Genomic DNA, 20,717 nt, shown 5'->3' with positions numbered 1-20,717 from the left:
TTTGTCTCTGTAACTCCTTCCATGGGTGTTTTGTTCCCATTTCTAAGAAGGGGCAAAGTGTCCACACTTTGGTCTTCGTTCTTCTTGAATTTCATGCGTTTAGCAAATTTTATCTTTTATCTTGGGTATCCTACGTTTCTGGGCTAATATCCACTTATCAGTGAGTACATATTGTGTGAGTTCCTTTGTGATTTAGGTAATCTATGTACATTTACTTTTAAGAACTATAGTTAATAGATACACACAAGAGTGATGATATATAATTTTCATTTTAATGCTTTCTTTATAATGCTATCAAGTCAGTAAGATGTAGATAAGTATATAAAAATTTACATACCTTAATAGTATCTGATTTTAATTTTCTTTTTAAACTATATAATCTTTATGTTTATTCTTTGAGAGTTCCATACATAACCCAAGGCACTTTGATCATTCTCATTTTCCTCCCCGAACTGCTCCTGGACCACTCCCATGGTCCCCTCCCAACTTCACTGAATCTAATTAGTGCTGCCCTTATACACATGGGTGTGGAGCCACCCAGTGGGCACACCCCTAAAGAAAACTGATTTCTCTGCTCACAGCTACCAACTGTCAGTGATTCCTTAGTGAGGTGTGGGGCTGTGCAGCCCTTCTGAGTCCATGCTGGAGTTTTGACTGTGTTATCTTGTGCAGACCTTGTGTAAATAAGCACAGCTGCTGTGAGTTCATTAGTTTAGTCTTCCCACGTGTCCAGGGGACAGTTTCACCCCAGCTCTCCCTGACGCCCAACTCTCCCTGACCTCTGGCTCTCAAGTTCTTTCCACCCCCTTCTTCCTTGATGTTCTCTGAGCTGTGGCAAAGGGTGTGTGATATTGGTGTTTGATTCATGGTTGAGCATTCTGAAGACACTTTGTACTCTGAGTTTCTACTATCATCCTCTGTTTATTTTTATTATATATATTTTATATTATTTTGTTTCCTTTTCCAATTTTTTATTAGATATTTTCTTCATTTACATTTCAAATGCTATCCCGAAAGTCCCCTATTCCCACCCACCCACTCCCACTTCTTTGCCCTGGTGTTCCCCTGTACTGGGGCATATAAAGTTTTCAAGACCAAGGGGCCTCTCTTCCCAATGATGGCCGACTAGACCATCTTCTGCGACATATGCAGCTAGAGACAAGAGCTCTGGGGTACTGGTAGTTCATATTGTTGTTCCACCTATAGGGTTGCAGACCCGTTCAGCTCCTTGGGAACTTTCTCTAGCTCCTCCATTGGGGGCCCTGTGTTCCATCCAATAGCTGACTGTGAGCATCCACTTCTGTGTTTGCCAGGCACCAGCATAGTCTCACAAGAGACAGCTATATGAGGGTCCTTTCAGCAAAATCTTGCTAGTGTATGCAATGGTGTCTGGGTTTGGTGGCTGATTATGGGATGGATCTCTGGATGGTCCATCCTTTCATCTCAGCTCCAAACTTTGTCTCTGTTACTCCTTCCATGGGTGTTTTGTTCCCTATTCTAAGAAGGGGCAACGTGTCCACACTTTGGTCTTCAGTCTTCTTGAGTTACATGTGTTTTGCAAATTGTATCTTGGGTAATCTAAGTTTCTGGGCTAATATCCACTTATCAGTGAGTGCATATCGTGTGAGTTCCTTTGTGATTGGGTTACCTCACTCAGGATGCCCTCCAGATCTATCGATTTGCCTAGGAATTTCATAAATTCATCGTTTTTAATAGCTGAGTAGTACTCCATTGTGTAAATGTGCCACATTTTCTGTATCCATTCTTTGTTGAGGGACATTTGGGTTATTTCCAGCTTCTGACTATTATAAATAAGGCTGCTATGAACATAGTGGAGCATGTGTCCTTTTTACCAGTTGGAACATCTTCTGGATATATTCTCAGGAGAGGTATTGCTGGATCCTCTGGTAGTATTATGTCCAATTTTCTGAGGAACCGCCAAACTGACTTCCAGAGTGGTTGTACAAGCCTGCAATTCCACCAACAATGGAGGAGTGTTCCTCTTTCTCCACATCCTCGCCAGCATCTGCTGTCACCTGAATTTTTTATCTTAGCCATTCTGACTGGTGTGAGGTGGAATCTCAGGGTTGTTTTGATTTGCATTTCCCTGATGATTAAGGATGTTGAACATTTTTTCAGGTGCTTCTCAGCCATTCAGTATTCCTCAGTTGAGAATTCTTTGTTTAGCTCTGTGCCCCATTTTTAATGGGGTTATTTAATTTTCTGGAGTTCACCTTCTTCAGTTCTTTATATATATTGGATATTAGCTCCCTATCTGATTTAGGATTGGTAAAATTCCTTTCCCAGTCCGTTGGTGGTCTTTTTGTCTTATTGACAGTGTCTTATGCCTTACAGAAACTTTCCAATTTTATGAGGTCCCATTTGTCCATTCTCGATCTTACAACACAAGCCATTGCTGTTCTATTCAGGAATTTCCCCCTGTGCCCATATCTTTGAGGCTTTTTCTCCACTATAAGTTTCAGTGTATATTTTATATTATTATTAAGCCTCTGTATATTTATGAAACAATGTTTATTAATCACCAGAAGGTTCATATTAAGGCTGAAAGTCCTCTGAGTGTATTTCAGGTTAAGTGATCTGCCTGCTTTCTTTTAGGAAATTTACCAGTGGTGTGGTTCCTCCTGCAACAAATATGAACGTCTGAAAGCAAGCCAGGTGGCCATTGGCATCCGGGACAATGAGAGGAAGGGAAGATCTCAACTCATTGTGGTGGAAGAAGGAAGTGAACCATCAGAGCTCATGAAGGTATTGGCATTTGTCTGTTAAAGTCTGAGTCATACACAAGTGTGTGTGTGTGTGTGTGTATATGTGTGTATGAGAGATAGAGGCACTAAGACACACACACACACTAAGTTAGAGAGACACACAGAGAGAAAGACAGAGACAGACAGAGAGACTGAGAAGAGAGACAGAGAGAGACTAAGTTAGAGAGAAAGAGACAGACAGGCGAGAGAGAGAGAAAAAGAAAGAGAGAGGGGGTGGGTGGGCTAGGAGAAGGGGGTGGGATCAAACATATAATCAAATGAGCTTGGGCTATAATTTGTTTTTTAAAAGCACCGATGTTATACAAGTCATGGTGCCATGGGAATTCAGTCTCTCCTCCTTTCTCTCAAGGTTCTGTTGATCATATGTATCTTTCTTTTTCCTTTTATCAATATTGGTGCCCTGAGTGTGTCAGGCAAGTAAGTTGTCAGACACTGAGCAGCTCGTCATTATATATTTTGACATTTCCAATAGTTTAATCATCTAGATTTAATTCCTTTTTTAGTTGTACTGATTTTCTTTAATATAAAATGTTATAACTACTTCATTAAAGAATGAAAAATCTGGGTCTGGACAAATAGCTCCCCAGTTAAGAGCATTGGCTGCTCTTCTAGGGGACCCAGGTTCAATTCCTAACACACATGGCTGGGAATGGCAGTTCAGTGGATCTAATGAGCTCTTGTAGCCTCTGCAGGCCAGGCATGCATGTGACACACAGACATACAGGCAGGTATAACACGGACACACACAAAAATAATAAAATAATAATAAGTTTACATTTTTTAATTTATTATTTGTGTGGGGGGACACAGGAGGACAACTTTATTTTTTAATGTATATGAGTACACTGTAGCTATCTTCAAACACACTGGAAGAGGGAGTTGAATCCTATTACAAATGGTTGTGAGCCACCATATGTGGTTACTATAAATTAAACTCAGGACCTCTGGAAGAACAATCAGGGCTCTTAACCACTGAGCCATCTGTTCAACCCTCAAAAATAAGTTTTAAAAAGGATGGAAACTCTTGTGCCAAACTGTTAAATATCTCAAATTTTTTATATATTTTAACCAAGCTAAAAAACCTTGTCTTGTAAATAGAGTATTTTTTATTTTACTGTAGTTTTTAAGTGAATATGGAAGTTAAATATCCATAGCTCTACAGAACTAACCCTTTATGTGTTAGTTTTTATGTCAAAATAACACAAGTAAGAATCATTTGAGAAAAAGGAACCTCAGCTGAGAAAATGGTCCTATCAGGGTAGCAGCCTATGGGCAAGTCTGTGATGTGTATATTCTTAATTGATGGTTGATGTGGGCACACCCATTCCACAGGGGGACGTACCACACCTGGGTAGGTGGTCCTGGATGATATGAAAAAGCAGGCCATGGGGAGCAAGCTCACAAGGAATGATTCTCCACAATTGTTGCTTCAGGTTTCTGCCTTGCATTTCTGCCCTGACTCCCTTTCATGATGGATTGGGATTAGAACATGTGTGCTGAAAGAAACCCTTTCCTTCCCAAGTTGCTTTTAGCGGTGGTGTTTTATCAAGACAATAGAAACCCCAACTGAGACAATGTCCGTTACTATCACAGTAATCTCTGACAATTACTGTGTCACAGTAGCACAGCTGGGCATGCTCACACTTGGGGTCTTTGCTTATGGTGTTTCTTTCAAAAAACTGAAGAAGAAAATGTGAACTTTCAATACATTACATGTAGTGTTAAAATATGAAAATGCCAATGGAAGGCAAATAAAACCTAAAAATACAAATTGAATTTTGAAATCCTAGAGAATAGGAAAAGAGTTCCAACGCTCAAGATGCTGTTTGCATTCCAGAGACTTCTTGTTTTTTTTTTTTTTTTTTTTTTAATTCCTAAAAATATGTGCATTGTGTCTCTACCCGGTATGGTCACTGTTTGTGCTGCATCCTCTCTCACAACTCATAAGCGCACAGTGAATGGAAATGAACCTTCAGTGAGGGCCTTCCTTAAGTAAAAGGAAGCAGACAGTGGGCTTTCTGTCATGGCAGCTTTGCAGCCTGATTACAGTAGGGCTCGTTAGATGGACTGACTATATACCTATGTGAAACTAGTTTAACTCCTAGAATTTTTAGAGTTGATAATTGTGACAATTGAATCTAAGACCTCAACTTGGTTGGAAAACTTACAACTTTATTTTCATGCACTTGTGAATGTGGCATTTCCTCAAATTGTGAATGCGGCAAGTAAGAGTAGCGTGACTGTTCCTGTGACTGTTCATACCACAATTCAGTTATTGTGGATAACCTCAAAATAGCAGTTAGCTTCATCACAATTTGGTGGTTATTTTTGATATCTGTTGTTCAGTAATGTTGTTTAATGAGCTAATGGAGAAGATGGTGGATTTTTTTGTTGTTTTGTTTTGTGTTTTTCTTTTGAGACAGGGTCTCTCTACCTATCCCTGGCAGCCTTGGTTTTTACCATGTAGACCAGGTTGGCCTCCAACTCACAGAGATCATCCTGCCTCTGCCTCCCAAATGCTAGGATTGTGGGTGTGCTCCATTACACTTGGAAGAAGCTCATATATGAACTGGCTTCTTAAAAATATATTTATGACCTGGGAATAGCACAGTAAATTGAATCTCTGCTCTTGGGAGATGAAGGGAAGAGATCAAGAACTCAAGGGTGTTCTTGGCCACATGTCAAGTTCAAGTCCACCCTGGGCCATGTGACACTCTGTCTCAAAACAAAACAACATGACCAGTAGGTAGATGATAGATTGATTGATAGTTGTATTCCAATATAATTGTTTTTACTGTAATTTTTTGTATCTTATTTTATGCATTAAAATAAATTTTCTTAGAGGAATCCCAAGTTCTCTATGACATACAAACCAGAAATGGTTCATAGTTTGTACCCCAGTCTCCTAGAGTAAGTCAATGAAATGTCATTTCTTCTTCTGGGACTCTAATGCAGTAGTGATCTTTTTAGAAGGGGTCTGAAAATCTAAACATCTGTCAAAATAACCTTTACATTTCACCCTCATTCATGTGTGCAGAGGGTGTTTTAAGTTACTTAACTCTGGAAACTTTAAATGTCTACATGACTCAAAATCAAGGCTTTTCCAATCACTGAATGATCCAGTGTTCATGACTATGTACTTAACACTCAGGACTTGGGCATGTTCAGAACATGGCAATAGCCACTGGGTTATTTGTCTGTTGATCACAATTTAAATATGCCTTATTTCAGACCAAAGCACCTTGTAGAACAAAATTACAGGGCAGGCAGGACATGCTAAAGTCACAGAACTGTCTGGGGATGCAGGATGTGTGGTTGTTCTATTCTCTGCTGTGTTTAGCACGTCTAACATCCCATATGCCTAATGGTGAGAGCAATCCTATGTGAGGAAGCCACTGAAACTCTTGCTACTCACATTCTGCTCTGTGCTCCCCCCTCACCTTCCAGTATTTATCATAAAAAGCAGCACATAAATTATGTAAAGGTTCTTCTTGGTCTGTCTTCTTTTCATATTTAAAATAACCACCGAACATGAAGGGAAATTAAATATCTCACTAGCTCTAAGGCCCCAACAGTTACTCCTTGTCTGTATTCTTCTTTAAACATTAGGAAGATAATTTCTCTATCCGATTATGTACTTGTTTTTTTTTTTTTTTTTAAAGACAGTATCTGGTAGGATGAGAGACTAAAGGTGGGGCAAGTTGTTTTCTAATTCAGAAAGATTCTATGTAAATATAATGTAATGAACTTGACTATATAATCATTATAAATGCTCATGGCAAATACTAGCTGTAAAAACAAACAGTACAGGAGATACAGGTAGCTGCTGAGGGACTGAGCTGGCTCCTCTCTTGTTTTTATAAAAATAATTGGAAGGCTCTTTACAAAGTTATATGTTCAAACATTGTTTTGGATTCTCTATAGAGAAAGAAAATTGGGGAGGAAAACCATATTGTGTCTCACGGTGTTTATTGAGCATTAGGGTTTTATCATAGTTACAGTTCTATTGCTATGACAAGACACCATGACCAAGGCAACTTACAAAAGAAAGCATTTCATTGGAGTCCTGCTTACAGTTTCAGAGGGTTAGTCCATGATCATCATAGTGGGAAACATGGTGGCTGGCAGACAGACAGGCAGACCTGGTACTAGGGAAGTAGCTGAGAGATTACATCTGATCCTCAAGTTGGAGGCAGAGAGAGGTGGAGACTGGGCCTGTTTTGGGCTTTTGAAACCTTAAAGCCTACGCCCAGTGACACCTCTCCTCCAACATGGCCACACTTCCTAATCTTTCCTAAACAGTTCACCCGCTGGAAACTAAACCTTCAAATATATAAGCTTATGGGGGCCATGCTCATTCAAACCACCAAAGGCTTGTTCCCAATAAAGCTTATTCTATTGTCTAGCAGAGGAGGTAAGCACCAGAAAAGGGAAAGGTAAGGATGGGTGTAAGGATCACACACTTCCCAGGGCAGGGTATCATGTCTGTTAAGCTGATTGGATATTTAATATGTACAGATCTGGGAATCTGGTAACTAAAGACAGGAGTTGACTAGTTTAGATGGTTTTAAAGTCAATTTTCCCAACTTTCCTATTTAGGCAAAGAGCAAAATTTTAGTGGTATTTACCCAAAGTATACTGTCAAATTAAATGTGTATCTTACGCATGCCACTTTGCATTCCTTGAGGTCAGGCATTGCTATCATATGTGAGTACCTCTCACAGCTCTAATGTATTGCTTATTAGTGTTGTGATAGTACGAAGCGCATATACCAGAGACCGAGTCAGTTTTCCTTTCTCTAAGGTTGAGATGACAGTGTTGGCAAATATATGAACAAAGCCATATTCTTGATTGAAATACATTGTAAGTTCAACTACATTTATATAGGAGTAACTGGCATTTTGATGAGAACAGTTTACATAGTTGGCTAGTGTTTTTTTTTTTTTTTGGTAGATGGTTACAGAAAGTAACTGAGATAATCATAGTGACTGATAGAGCAAGCTACACTCCCAGAAAACAGCATGTGTCCCAGATGAAGTCCTGAGTGCTGGAATGTATACAGCTGCTGTCTAAAGCTGGCTGTTCCTTTGATAACAAGGCGTAGTTCCCCTTCTGTAGAAATTTCCTTCTTAGGTCAGGTCAGTTTCCTATATATTGTTCATCAGCCATAATAGTCTGATTTACCTCTTCCTGTAAGCTACAACACTGCTGTCCACTGGTCTTGGCCACTTGGCCTGGCTATTGCTCTAGTATTGCTCCTTCAAGATCTGTTAGCACACTGCCTACCATTCTGACTTAAGCAGAGTGCTAGAACCCCACAGAACTGCACAGCTCTAGAGCTTCCGTTTGTTTTTTTTTCAATCATCTAGTTTATGTCTTATCCTTCTTTCAACTAAACAGTAAAGGTCTATGTACATTTTCGGTCTTTCTGCAGGTCTCACATAGCTTCAGTTTATAGAAGTTGGGACGATTTTGAACTTGATGATTTCAACTTTGGGACAGCTGTATATATCATCCATCTGTACTGCACATTTCAGCATATAAGGTACTAGGAAAGATCAGACGGGAATATGGAGGTGTAGGATTTGGTCAAACCTGACATAGGTGCTGGGAACCAAACTCGGTTCTCTGCAAGAGCAGTATGGGCTCTTAACCACTTCCCATCCTTCTGGCCCCAGGATTTAGGTTTTAATCTTTTAACTAAAACACAACTATTTATTTAACTCAAACTGATAGTTTCTTAAATGTCCTCTATAGATGGGGCATTATTTCCTAGGGAATACTTTGGATTAGATGAACCATTCTCCATTTTTCTTTGTAGAGTCAGAATGAAGTCAACCAAAGAAGTGTAATAATAAAACCAGGGTGCTGGTGTGAAAGTTTTTGCAATCATTTTGCAACAATGTATACAGTTTTTAAAAAACTCTCTAAAGCTTCATGGGTAAATACTACTAATAAGAAGGGAAACCATCCTGCTTCTTTTCATCAGAGAACAAACATGGGCGTTTTGAGTTTCATGAATATAAGAAAGACCTAAGACTGTTCCCTGTCTATAAGACACATGTGAGAAAAATCACAAGAGGAGGGAGAGGAGGCTGAGTGGAGGGAGGGAAGGTTGAGTGGAGGGAGGAGAGAATGCAGTAAATATGCATTGTGTAAGAGAAGAATCAAAAACCCACACTCCTTCAACTGTTTTCTGTAGCTATCTCATTTATTTCATTGTTAGTTAAAACTGTGCTTTGTAGGAATAGAAATGTGAGTTGCCTGAGAAGTTTTATGTGGACAACAGGCACAGCAATGTTGGTTTTTGTGTGCTGTTGTAGTAGTGCTGTGCTCTGCATTGATTCTTCCTCTGCTCTCTGGGACTTTTTTGTAAGTCCTTGAGAAACTGAACAGAATATTAAATATTTTGAAATCTTCCATTTCTATAGCATGGGGCCTGGTCCATGGTCACCAGAGTTTATTATCTGATTGAACTAATGTTATTATGAGAGTTGGGTGGGAGAGGACTTTCTCATTTACAGTTTATTGTTCAAAATAATTTAGTTAAAGGGATCAAATATTTGTCACTCTGTCTGGATTGCTTTTGAGGTTTCATTACCTGTATAGAATAGATGCAGTGTGAAAGGTACCAGAAATCAAGTGCCTTCCCCTTTCTCCTGACTGGCCCATTGTGAGGAGATATTTTCTTCCATTTTCCCTTAAAGCAATGATACTCTGAATAATCGATAGCCAAGCAAAGTGCAGTGGCAAACTTTACATAGTAGCTGTTGTAGCTATTTACATTGACTTTATGGCCAAGCACTGTACAAAGCAATATTAACTTAACTGTTTTATTTTTGTCAGTATTGAGGATTGACTCTAGGGCCTTAACCATATTAGGCCAGTGATCTCCCACTGCATTATACCCCTTCCCTCTTTTTTTCCCCCTGGGCCTTATGAAGTTGCCCAGGCTGACATTGACATCACTCTGTAGCTCAGTCAAGCTTTCAACATTCAATCTTCCTGCCTTAGTCTTCAGAGTACCTGGGATTACAGGCCTGCACCATCAGACTTGACTCAGGCCTGCACCATCAGACTTGACTCGGTCGGCTAATTCGGTGAATCTGTTATTTGAATTTTTGTTATTTATTTAACTCAGATATGCATTTTGCTCCTTATCAGATTCTTCTGATGGGAGGAATTTCAATATTCTGAACCAAGATAAGGGATGTAGAGGTAATAGCATAGCCAACCATATGCTGCAATAAAGTGACAATATCATAGATAATTGTTGTCTCACCAAAGTTCAATATGGAGACTTGTGACCTTGCTGATAAGATATCACTTTTATAAGGTCAGCGTGACCTGATAGCACCTGGCAATCACTTCTGAATGAGAAACTTTTCTCTTTATTTTGCCCTGGAAGTAATAGACTAACAGTAGAGCTTGCCAATGGGATGATACAATTCCAAGACAGGTAGACTCTGTGAGTAGCTCAGGGAGCGGTGAAACATGACCTCTAGATGATACAGTTGAGCCAATAAGCTCCTGTAAATATTAGACTAGATAAACTACTGTAAATACTGAACTAGAATGCTGGGCTTTAGCTCTGTCAGCTTAGTGTTCCTTATGTTATCGCAACACTGATTATATGTTATCAATATTAATAAAGAACTAATAGGAAGCCAATTCCTCTTTAGTCTCTTGTGCTAAAGATTAACCAACCCCAGATATTAATGATCAAATTTCTTATTTATTTGTTTATGCTCCTTTGCATTGGTTTTATAAATGACATAATTTCAAAGTATAAAACAATGAACAGTAACAGTAAGTTTATGTCAGCTTCCTGTTATATCTTGTGCTAAGAATGTCCTGAGCCTGGATATTAAAAAAAGTTCCATGATCCATCAACTCATATCCCTGTAGCATTTATTTTATGAGTAGTATTTGTTTAATGCTGTGAAGAAATCTGCTTCTGTAGCATAAAGATATCTCTGAAGAGGAAGACGTCTGAACTATGGAGTTAACACTTCATGCAGAGCTAACCATCCCAATGAGTCATAACTGGATTATGTTAACAGGATTTGTACAGCTCGGTGTTATTGTAGTCATGGTCACATGGGTATCTAATGCACCTCAAATTTAGAGTTATATTGTTTGAAAAATTATAAATATTTATAAAAGTAAAATTTTAATTGACCTTATAAAGAAATCACTGTTCATGTTAACAGAATATTATGCCATCTATAAAGGGAGGGAGTGCAATTAAGATTACTCAGGCTTTAGAGAGCCCATATTTTCTATTAATCATGAAAAAGATACTACCATAAATGAAAATGAAAATGTGCTCATATCTGTAGAGGACAAGCTCTGTCCATATACACTGTTAAAAGTTCTAGGCTGTTGATACTCTAGAAATTAAATACTAGTGTTTGTTATCGTAAATAAACTAAAACGTTTACTACTAATGAAAATTAAAATTTTAATGGTAGCATGCATGTGAGTCAAATATGATATTTTGGGACTATCTGGAAGAGGGCAGCCAGTGCCCTTGCACTGTTGGCTTGCAATGCTCACTGTCTGCCTTGGAACTCTGCAGACAATGGTCTATAAGGCAGAGCCTGCTCATCATAGGATGAATTTTCTCCTTAGTCCTCAATCATCCTCAATGCAATTATCTTGGTAGCATAAATTTTTATTAATTTAGAAACTACATAATTAAATAGATTATGTTATTTGCTCTGAAAGAAGTAATAACTGCCATCATGGTAGCTCTTTCCCTGTGAGTGGCACCTTCCATGGGCTTTATAGAAGGAGCTGCTTCTATGACGTGGATACATTTATTACTCTCTCCTTTGGACTGTGTCCCCCTGAAACCTGACTCAGAGACAGGACTGTTGTGATCTGGAAGATGCTCCTGATAACACAGGTAAGGGTCAAATGTGACAGCCACATGTTAGTGATTCATGGAGCAGTTGCTGGGCCTCAGTTCCGGAGGTGTTGCGGAACATGTTTGGGAGCTGGCCCATGGAAGGCTGAGGTGACTACAAGGTTCAACCTGCAAGCTTATATCTCAGGAATTCAGGGTCACTCTGTGGAGGTTCATTGCTGAGAACCACCAGCAAGCTTATGTGTGAACATGTACAGCTCTGTAGCTGCTGATACTGTCTGGAAGAGAGAAGGCTTTCTTTCACATTTCAGGTACACTCTCCTGAGGCAGGACAAGGATGGCCTGGGCAGAGTCACAGGTGCTCCTGCCATGTCTTCTCTTTTAGATGAGAAAAAAATAAGTCCTCAAGGGGCTTTGGGACTAGCCTGTATGAGAATGAGAATAAGGCACCGGGGTATCCTTCCACAGAAAACATTCTTCCTTGTTTAATTAACTTATTAGTTTCTGGTAAGACTTCAGGCTGACACAGTACTCAGACTGGCCTCAAACTTGGCAGCAGTCCTCTTGTCCTAGCCTCTCAAATGCTAGAGACCTGAGATCCCCATGCCCAGCTTAGGGCTATGTTCTTCACTGTCCAGGACCTCAGAACACCTAGGGTGTCCTATAACCTGAAGCATTTTGCCAGACAGCTTGGATAAGTTTGCCGTGTTTTGTATCTTCTCTATCATCATTTGTAGTCTCACGAGCAGGATGCTTGCAATTGGTGGAACAGGTGCATCCTTCATCAGTGCCCAGCTGTTTCTTTTCCCGTGAGGCATTAGATTTAGGATCACTGCGGAAGGCATTGTTTTCGGAAAAAAATACATTCTTTTTAGTCTAATTCAAAAGGTATGCAGATACTTTCCAACCTATCCAAGTATATGGAAGGTATGTCCAGTGTGCTAAGTTAAATTTTGGTGCTTAGAATTTTTCTGGATGATGTCAATAAAGAAGGTTTTGTCATTAAAACTGAAGCTGGCCCAATGTAGCTAAATATGACTTGTAAGCTGGGGTTCTTTACCTTCTTTTGAAGGGGGTGTGTGGAGAATGAAACTGCTTACATACATGAAATGAGATAAAGCAATGGCCATGGAGGCATAACTGATGATTCTCCTGAGGGAGACGTGTGTAGATTTTCTCTGTCTCATAGAAAGAAAGTGGAGGGAAAAGACGGTCTCTTCTGCACCCCTCCTCATCAAGCTTGATGTTTCTCCTCTGGAAACCTTCTCCAAGTGTGGTGAAAATAAAAAAGAGGTTAGTTACTGGGGGAAGAGGCTCAGAGATGTTATGAAAGAGAAAAACAGTTTGGGGGATGGATAGGCCATTGGTCTTTTGAAGACCAGATGCTTTTTTTTTTTTTTTAAAGAATTTGTGTAGCTGGGTGGAGGTGGCACACACCTTTAAGCCGGGGCAGTGGATCTCTGTGAGTTCCATGTTAGCCTGGTCTACAGTGAGCTCCAGGATAGCCAGGGCTACACAGAGAAACTCTGTCTCAAACACCACCACCACCAACAAGAACAACAAAAACTGAATCTCAGAACCCTCATAGGCTCTTTAAATATATCTGGACATAAAAATAAGTTGTAGCAGATTTTGAGAAGAGCAATTGCACTTGGTATTTACTCTGGAGGGATGGTCACTCAGTCTGAAGTAATCTCTTGCAAATATTCTGTGATTGTTTTCTGAACGTATGAGGTTGTTTTTCTTTGGGAATTTCAGAACCTTAGCATGACCACAGTCATTAAGACTTTCCTGGCAAACCTAGAATTCTTAAAATGGCTGTGTTTGCTTGGGTAGTGGTTCCCTAAGAACCTAGGTCAGGAGAGATTTGGGTATACTGTAATTGACTTGCTGAAAGGCCTTTTGTGCTTCTGCAAGGTGGTCCAGAGTTCAGTCCATCAGAGACTGGGCTTCCCTGCTGCCCACTTAACACATCCTGCAGTGTCTCTCCTTCATCTGTGTAACTCAAAACACTGACAATAAGCAGACGTGTGTTCATTCCTTTCTCCTATTTGCTCGGATGTGAAGTAACTGCCTGACCATGTTAATTGTCTTCTGCAGACTCATCTAATGGTCCCTGCCCACACAGGTACTTGTCAAGGACCAGGGAAGCCCACATACATCCCTGGATTGAAAGCTAACTGAACATAGGCCAAAAGCTAACTTGTTAAGGGTTATAGCCCCTGCTGTCTTCCATGGTATTGGTACACCTCAGACACTACTGGAGCAAATCTTGCCTAACTCATATCTCTTGCTTCACTAAAATAAAGTTCTATGTGCAAGACTATTGGAGGACATACGATTTAATGTCTTTAATACCAGCACTTGGGAAGCAGAGGCAGGTGGATTTCTGAGTTTGAGGCCAGCCTGGTCTACAGAGTGAGTTCCAGGATAGCCAGGGCTACACAGAGAAACCCTGTCTCAAAAAAACAAAAGCAAACAAACAAACAAAAAAAAGTGACTGTTCTGTCCTTTCTTTAGGGCATTGCCAACCACTGCCATGATGATCATACAGGTTCTCTGCTTTGCTTAGAACGGATATAAACAGGTCCATCTTCACTTTGTAGTCTAAGTCTAAAATAGAAGATTTGACCAGGTCTCTCTCTCTCTCTCTCTCTCTCTCTCTCTCTCTCTCTCACACACACACACACACACACACACACATGCATGTGTTAGGATATAGCTAAGTTGGCAGAGTGCTTTCCTAGTGTTTTCAAAGCCTTGAGTTTGATCCCCCAACATCATATAAACTGAACATAGTGGTGCACACTTGTAATTCCAGCTCTTAGAAGGCAGAAGGAAAAGGATCAGAAGTTCAAAGCTCATTTTCTGCTAAATAGTGAATTTGAGACCAGCCTGGGATATATGAAAGAGACCTTGTCTTTAATTAATTTATAAATCAACAAGATATATTGTCTTGACCTAGTCTTCTTGGCAAAATCATTAAACTAAGATATGAAAAAACAATAAAGTATAAGTTCACAAGGAGATATAAGCTCATTATTAAACCATTATGAAAAGGATTCCAGGTGGGTGTGGCAATTGGGACACTGATTACACGAGACACCAGTACTTGGGACATTAAGGCCTGCGCATGACTGCAAGTTATTCAGTGCCACATGGTGAAGACCCTATGTTAGGAAGACACTGTCAAGTAGGACTATGCAGGGCCATTTAAAAGAGAAATGCTTTGACCAGGTTAACAGTTCACATTCGGAGGACTTAGCTTCTTTCTGTTCTCATAATGTGCTAGTAATATTAGCAATCACTTCATATACACTTTTTGATTAATCACATTAATTAAGTGACATCCATCACCGCACCATTTGAAGCACGTTCAGGGAAACTTACAAGAGCTCCTTCCTGCCTGATCCTGATGAATGAAAGATCATTCAAAAGGCAAGAAGGGAACACATATGAAAGCCAAAAGCTAATAATGTTGGCTTTCTTCTTTCTGATGACTCCAGCTTGTTGTGTCAAATTGACATAAAACCAGCAAGTACAATTTTTGTCTTATACATCATAACAGTCTATGAGTGTATTTTCTATATTATAGTAGCTCCTGTATTAACTTTTGTGAACATTTAGTAGCCGAATCTATTTTCAAAGACTGATCTCGGTCAGACGGATAGTTTATTGGACATTCACCCAGGACTGATTGATCATGGCTGCAGATCAAACTTGGGAGCTGGTTGTGACTCCAAGCCAGGATCCTCTAGATCTTTTAAGTCTTGAAATCCACAAACATCTGTGTCAAGTTATTTCATCAATCAGGATTTAAGGATAGAGGATTTCCTTAGGAACATAGCTTTGTGGTACACCTTCCTTGTCTTCATTGGTTGGAGTATTCAAGTATGGCAAGGGTCTTGCCTTGTCTAACATTTATATCTTAACTCACTAACCAAGATGTCAGTTACACACATACATGTCTCTTTTTGCCAAGCAGGATGTAGGTTCCCAGGGAGGTCTTGGGCACTTAAACTTTATTTGATCCCTCCTCAAAATGGAAGTCTTATTCCAAATGGCTTCTTATGTTGATGCAATTGTCTCTCTTATGTTGGGGCCCATCCATGGAGCAACTTGAAAAGATAAGAAACCATAAAAGCTTATACATAGGCTCAGAAGTGTTGACAGGTGATTAGTTCAGATCCCAGCTTATTCTGAATAACTATACAAACCAATTGTAACTGACCTCTGTTGTAACCAGTTTCCAAGAACACCAAAGCACAGAGCATAACAGAATCTACAGCCAACTAAAGCATGAGAAAGTACCCTAGTAATAGCACTTGAAAAATTTTCCTTATACCGTTAGGAACAGCATACAATGGTAGGCTGGTGAGGTAACAGTTACCTAAGCCTTAACAATTTACCTAGGCTTTAATATCTGTATGTTTTTTTTTCAAGATGTATGGCATCATTTACTTTTAATTACATCAAATACATTAAGATGAAATAATATTTTATTCAATTAGTTACAGTAACCACACTCCTTGGGATCAGTAGTGACAAATGACTAGTGACCCCTGTGTTCAGCAACTCTGCTGTGGGGCATTTCATCACTGTGGTGAGTGCTAGTGGCTGGCCCTGTGCTAGATCATCTCACAGGTGCCTCACTGACCCAGACTTTTGTCAATACATGTCCCATGCTTTCTGCACTCTGAAACATCCCTACTCACAACCCAATACAGCAAATCCCCCTGTATCTGATAAGAAAGTGGGGCAATACATGCATTTAAGAAGCTGGAAAGCATGTATTAGAGAGCAAGTATTGGGTTCTCATGTCCAGGGAGTGGCAGCTGCTATGGGAGGTCACAGCCCTTCCTCAGAAGTCCTTGTGTTTATTTCTATCAGCATCTTCCCTATTATCAAATATTTGTTTTACCTAAGGCACAAAGTGCTCTGCAGCAAGTGAATATAGTAGAGAACCTGCTTTCATTTTTATTATGGATTTCTATGCTCTGTGTGCTTGATTTTCATTTGGGGAAACGAACATGGATTCAAAATTAAATGAGGATTAAAATGTTCCCCCATGAAACCTTGGCGCTTTCTCTGCTTATTGTTGAAACAGAAGGATAGCCATGCATATTAAAGTGACAAATACCTGAGTGGGTTGCCTCATTTATGATGCACGGGCCTTCAATGGTGGTCATGGTGTTGGCAATGACAACCAGAAAGTCTGAGGCAGGAGACTGCATCTGAAGCAGAGATGGTTCATTTACTCCATCAGGTAATGTCAAAATCTGACTTACTTACAACTGAGTTCTTTCTGAAGATAGAAGAGCAGCAGAAAGAATGGTTAATTTTGATAGAGGACAAAACCAAAAGCAAAGCAAACCAAACCAACAACAACAACAAAACCAACTAGATTTATATAGATTGTCAACTTCTTGAATGCAGAGAGGAACCTCAGGTTGTAGATTGTTTCCAGCACGTTTAATGACACAGCTGAGAAGAATGCAAGCTAACCCACTTCCTGTTCAAGGCCTTCCTTTTAGGTGCTAGTTAACTCTTCCTGAAGACATGAGACTCCTCATGGTCACATCTAGATCTTTGGAGTATTGTGTCTTTGATACAATGCTTTAGGAGAGTTGGGAACACTTCCTATGCTTTGATGACTTGAGTGGCCTGTGATGAATCTAGAAGACTTCAATAAACAGGAAATGATAATTACTTATGTAAAGTAAGGACATAAATATTCTGTTCTGGAAGGAAGAAAAAAACACAAAACAAAGCAAGAAGTATTTTGTGTGTGTGTGTATGGTACAATTTTTTTACTGTCTTATTTGTTAAAGAAATATAGCTTAAAATTTTAATTGAAATATTAATAATATTTTCCTTCCCATAAACAGTTCTATAAATTTTAGGGTCTGCATAATTTTCCACCATTTGACTATAGTCATTTTAATGTAATCAATCCCTTGCATATTAGGCATTCAATAGTTTGTTCTTTTTAATATAAAACATTGTAATAAAAATTTAAGTTATTTTTATGTATATTTTATTTATCTCTCTCCTTCTGAGATAGGATTTCTCTGTGTAGCCTCGGCTCTCCCAGAACTTGCTCTGTAGACCAGATTGGCCTCAAACTCACAGAGATCTGCCTACTTCTGCCTCAAGCACTGGCATTAAGGTGAATGCCAGCATAGCCAGGCTTAATTTTTTTCTTTTTCATAAACTGCCACAATAACACGATTGAGCTAAGTAATTGGTGTGTTTTCTGTTACTTACAGATCACTTCTAGAATTTTCCTTCATGTCAGACAGTGACTGTTGGTCACATTTCCTTCACATCATAGATTGTTGATTGTTGATCCTTGCTATGCAGTATTTTTACTTATTTTTATTTTGGGGCATGGTCTCTGGTGTCCCAGACTGCCCCCAAATTCAAGGATGGCCTTGAATTTATAATCCTCCTGTCTCTACCTCCTGAGTTCTGGGATTAGAGGTGTGTGCTACCATGCCCAGCTTTATGTCGGATCCAACTTGGGGTTTCATGCATCCTGGGCGAGCACTCTACCAACTGAGCTCCATTCTTGCCCACTCCTTCTTCTCTTAAGTTCTTCTCTTCACCCATACAACACTCTGATATGATGAAAGAATTTCTCTGTTTCAGAATTTAATGGCCACGGCATAGGCAGACCCAAGAAGATGAAAGAAAAGACGGCGGGTATTAGAGAAAGGTGGAAACAAGTTCTGTAGAGTAGTGAGTTACACACTCTAACCCCCATGAATAGAGAGTATGCTGGAGTGTCACCACCACCATGGACTAATCTCAATGGCAGAACCAAAAGTACTTCCTATGCAGTCTGTGCAGAGATGAAACTTTGGAAGAATCCACAAAGCAAGAGTAGTATATTAGCTAAGAATACATAGTTTGAAGCCAGATTTCAAACTGATTTGTTGTTTAAAGCACTGTAACCTTGAACCAGGTACTCAGCCTCTCCTCTGCTCATCTTTATAAATGTGCACTTGTAAAAGAGGATAAATAACGGGGCTAGCTTCTAGGGTGTGCCATGAAGTGACTTAGAGTGCTTAGAGAGGTGTCTGGTGCATCTGTTAAACAAGCCTTTAAAAGTATCTGGCATTGCATACAATGACACTCAGAAGCACTGGCTGAGACACATAATGACTAGTAAGGGGAAAAATACATACACAGACCCTGTCTAATACATGTGGTTTAGACAAGTTGAGCGCTGATGTTTAAGAGTAATTTTCAAAGAAGTAAGACCAAATGAATAAAGTCTTATAACAATGTTCAAGGACTGAGTTACTTTCTGTGGCAGTGACAAAAGACCATAATAGAGGCAACTTATAAAAGATAGCTTTCAGCTGGGGGACTGTGGTTGTAGAGCAGTGGTCCCCAACCTTTCTCGTGTTCTGATGCTTAAAGACAGTTCTTCATGTTGTAGTGACCTCAACCATAAATTATTTTATTGCTACTTCATAACTATAATTTTTCTACTATTATAAATTATAATGTAAGTATCTGATATGCAGCCCCCATATGGGTTCCAAACTATAGGTTGAGAACCTCTGTTTTTTGAAGCTTAGAGTCTAAGACCGTTATGACCAGGAGTGTAGCAACAGGCAGGCAGGCATGGTGCTGGATCAGTAGCTGAAATGTTGAGAAAACATCCATGAGAAAGAGAGAAAGCCAACTGGAATGGCATGGATTTTGAAACCTGACCGTCTACCTGCTATAACACACCTCCCCCAACAAACTCACACCCCCAACAAAGCCACACTCCCCACAAAGCCACACCTCCAAATCCATCCCAAACAGTTTCATCAACTGTTGATCAAGTATTCAAATATATGTGCCATTCTCATTAAGACTACAGACTAAGGTCAAAGATTGTGTTTAACTCATTTCTTAATCAGAGAAGCAAAAACATTATAACAAGGAAACCCTCAAAGGACAGGCGTGTGCATGTGTGTGGAAGTGAACTTCTGCATAGGTGCAATGCTGGCCTCTTGTGCAGTGTAGAGTTGCTCTTTATTTCTACCAGACAAAAATTCTGTGCTTCTCTGTGAACAAAAATCACTTGATGTCCTCTATTTTCTACAGCACTCGATCGTAAATCAAAGGAAAGAGGCAGGCACCTGGAGCATCAGATTGCTCGATATGTCCCTGAACATTATCTGTGAAGTAATTCTTAGTGTCTCATTCAAAACTTGAAAAGTTTCCCCTGATTTAGGGGAAACATGTAAACAATTATTTCAAATTAACTAAGGCAGTAAGAGAGCATGAGTGGGAATCTTAGCCTCAACACTTATCAGTTAACTTGATGAAACTGTTCTTTGAGTGTCTGCACTTTTCTGTGGAATTAGGATAACAGAGCTCTAATAAGGATGAAATGACAGGACTAAAGTTCCTGATGTCACTCACAGCCATTCAACGAACAGGGACTATTATGGACTTAATTATATCTAACTGAACCAGGTAAGGAGTAATTGCTCAGTGCCACACCATTGCCCCAGCTAGAAGCTACATCCAGCAAGAAGAAAAGCCCAGGGGAAGGGTGGAGCATGACTCCCACAGGGGACACAGAGGATATCATCCTGATTAGAGAAAGGAGCTAGGGAGAGAGCACTGAGAAACAGCACCAGGCTGGTAATGCACACATAGTATCTGCAAGAGTTCCAACATCCCTACTGAAGAGTCTTGGCTTGACGGACTAAGTACCCAAGTCTGAATGGGCTGAAGTGCAGATCCAGAGGCTCTAGCCTGAACCTGTTGACTTAGCTGCTGGTGGTTGACTGCCTGTATTTGTCAGCTCACCCAGGTTTTAAAATGATTGCTACAGGATAAGTAAAAATACTCTTGTTTTTAACTTTCCATCGTTTGAGGCATGACTGACAGTAGTTACACATACTGCAAGTAGACAAAGTGGCCTTTAGTTTTGGTATTCATGTATGTTTGTGAAATACCTATCCAAATCAAATGATTAGAATAGAATATCACTGTGCTCTCTCTCTCTCTCTCCTTCTCTCTCTGTCTCTCTCATGTGTGTGTATGTG

The 20,717-nt window shown here is 39.7% G+C and overlaps 1 protein-coding gene across 1 annotated transcript in view; it reads left to right on the top strand.

Annotated features, from left to right (window-relative positions):
- Positions 1–20,717, top strand: part of Scin (scinderin) — a 78,257-nt gene that overhangs the window by 26,210 nt on the left and 31,330 nt on the right. The window contains exon 4 of the mRNA XM_021178708.2: positions 2,617–2,766. Coding sequence (XP_021034367.1) covers positions 2,617–2,766 — 150 coding nt within the window. The remainder of the gene's footprint in view (positions 1–2,616; positions 2,767–20,717) is intronic.

Source organism: Mus caroli, chromosome 12 (genome assembly GCF_900094665.2).
Source record: "Mus caroli chromosome 12, CAROLI_EIJ_v1.1, whole genome shotgun sequence".
Classification (NCBI taxonomy): Eukaryota; Metazoa; Chordata; class Mammalia; order Rodentia; family Muridae; genus Mus; species Mus caroli.
The sequence above is the reverse complement of the archived record's forward strand: the minus strand, read 5'-3'. Positions and strand labels throughout refer to the sequence as shown.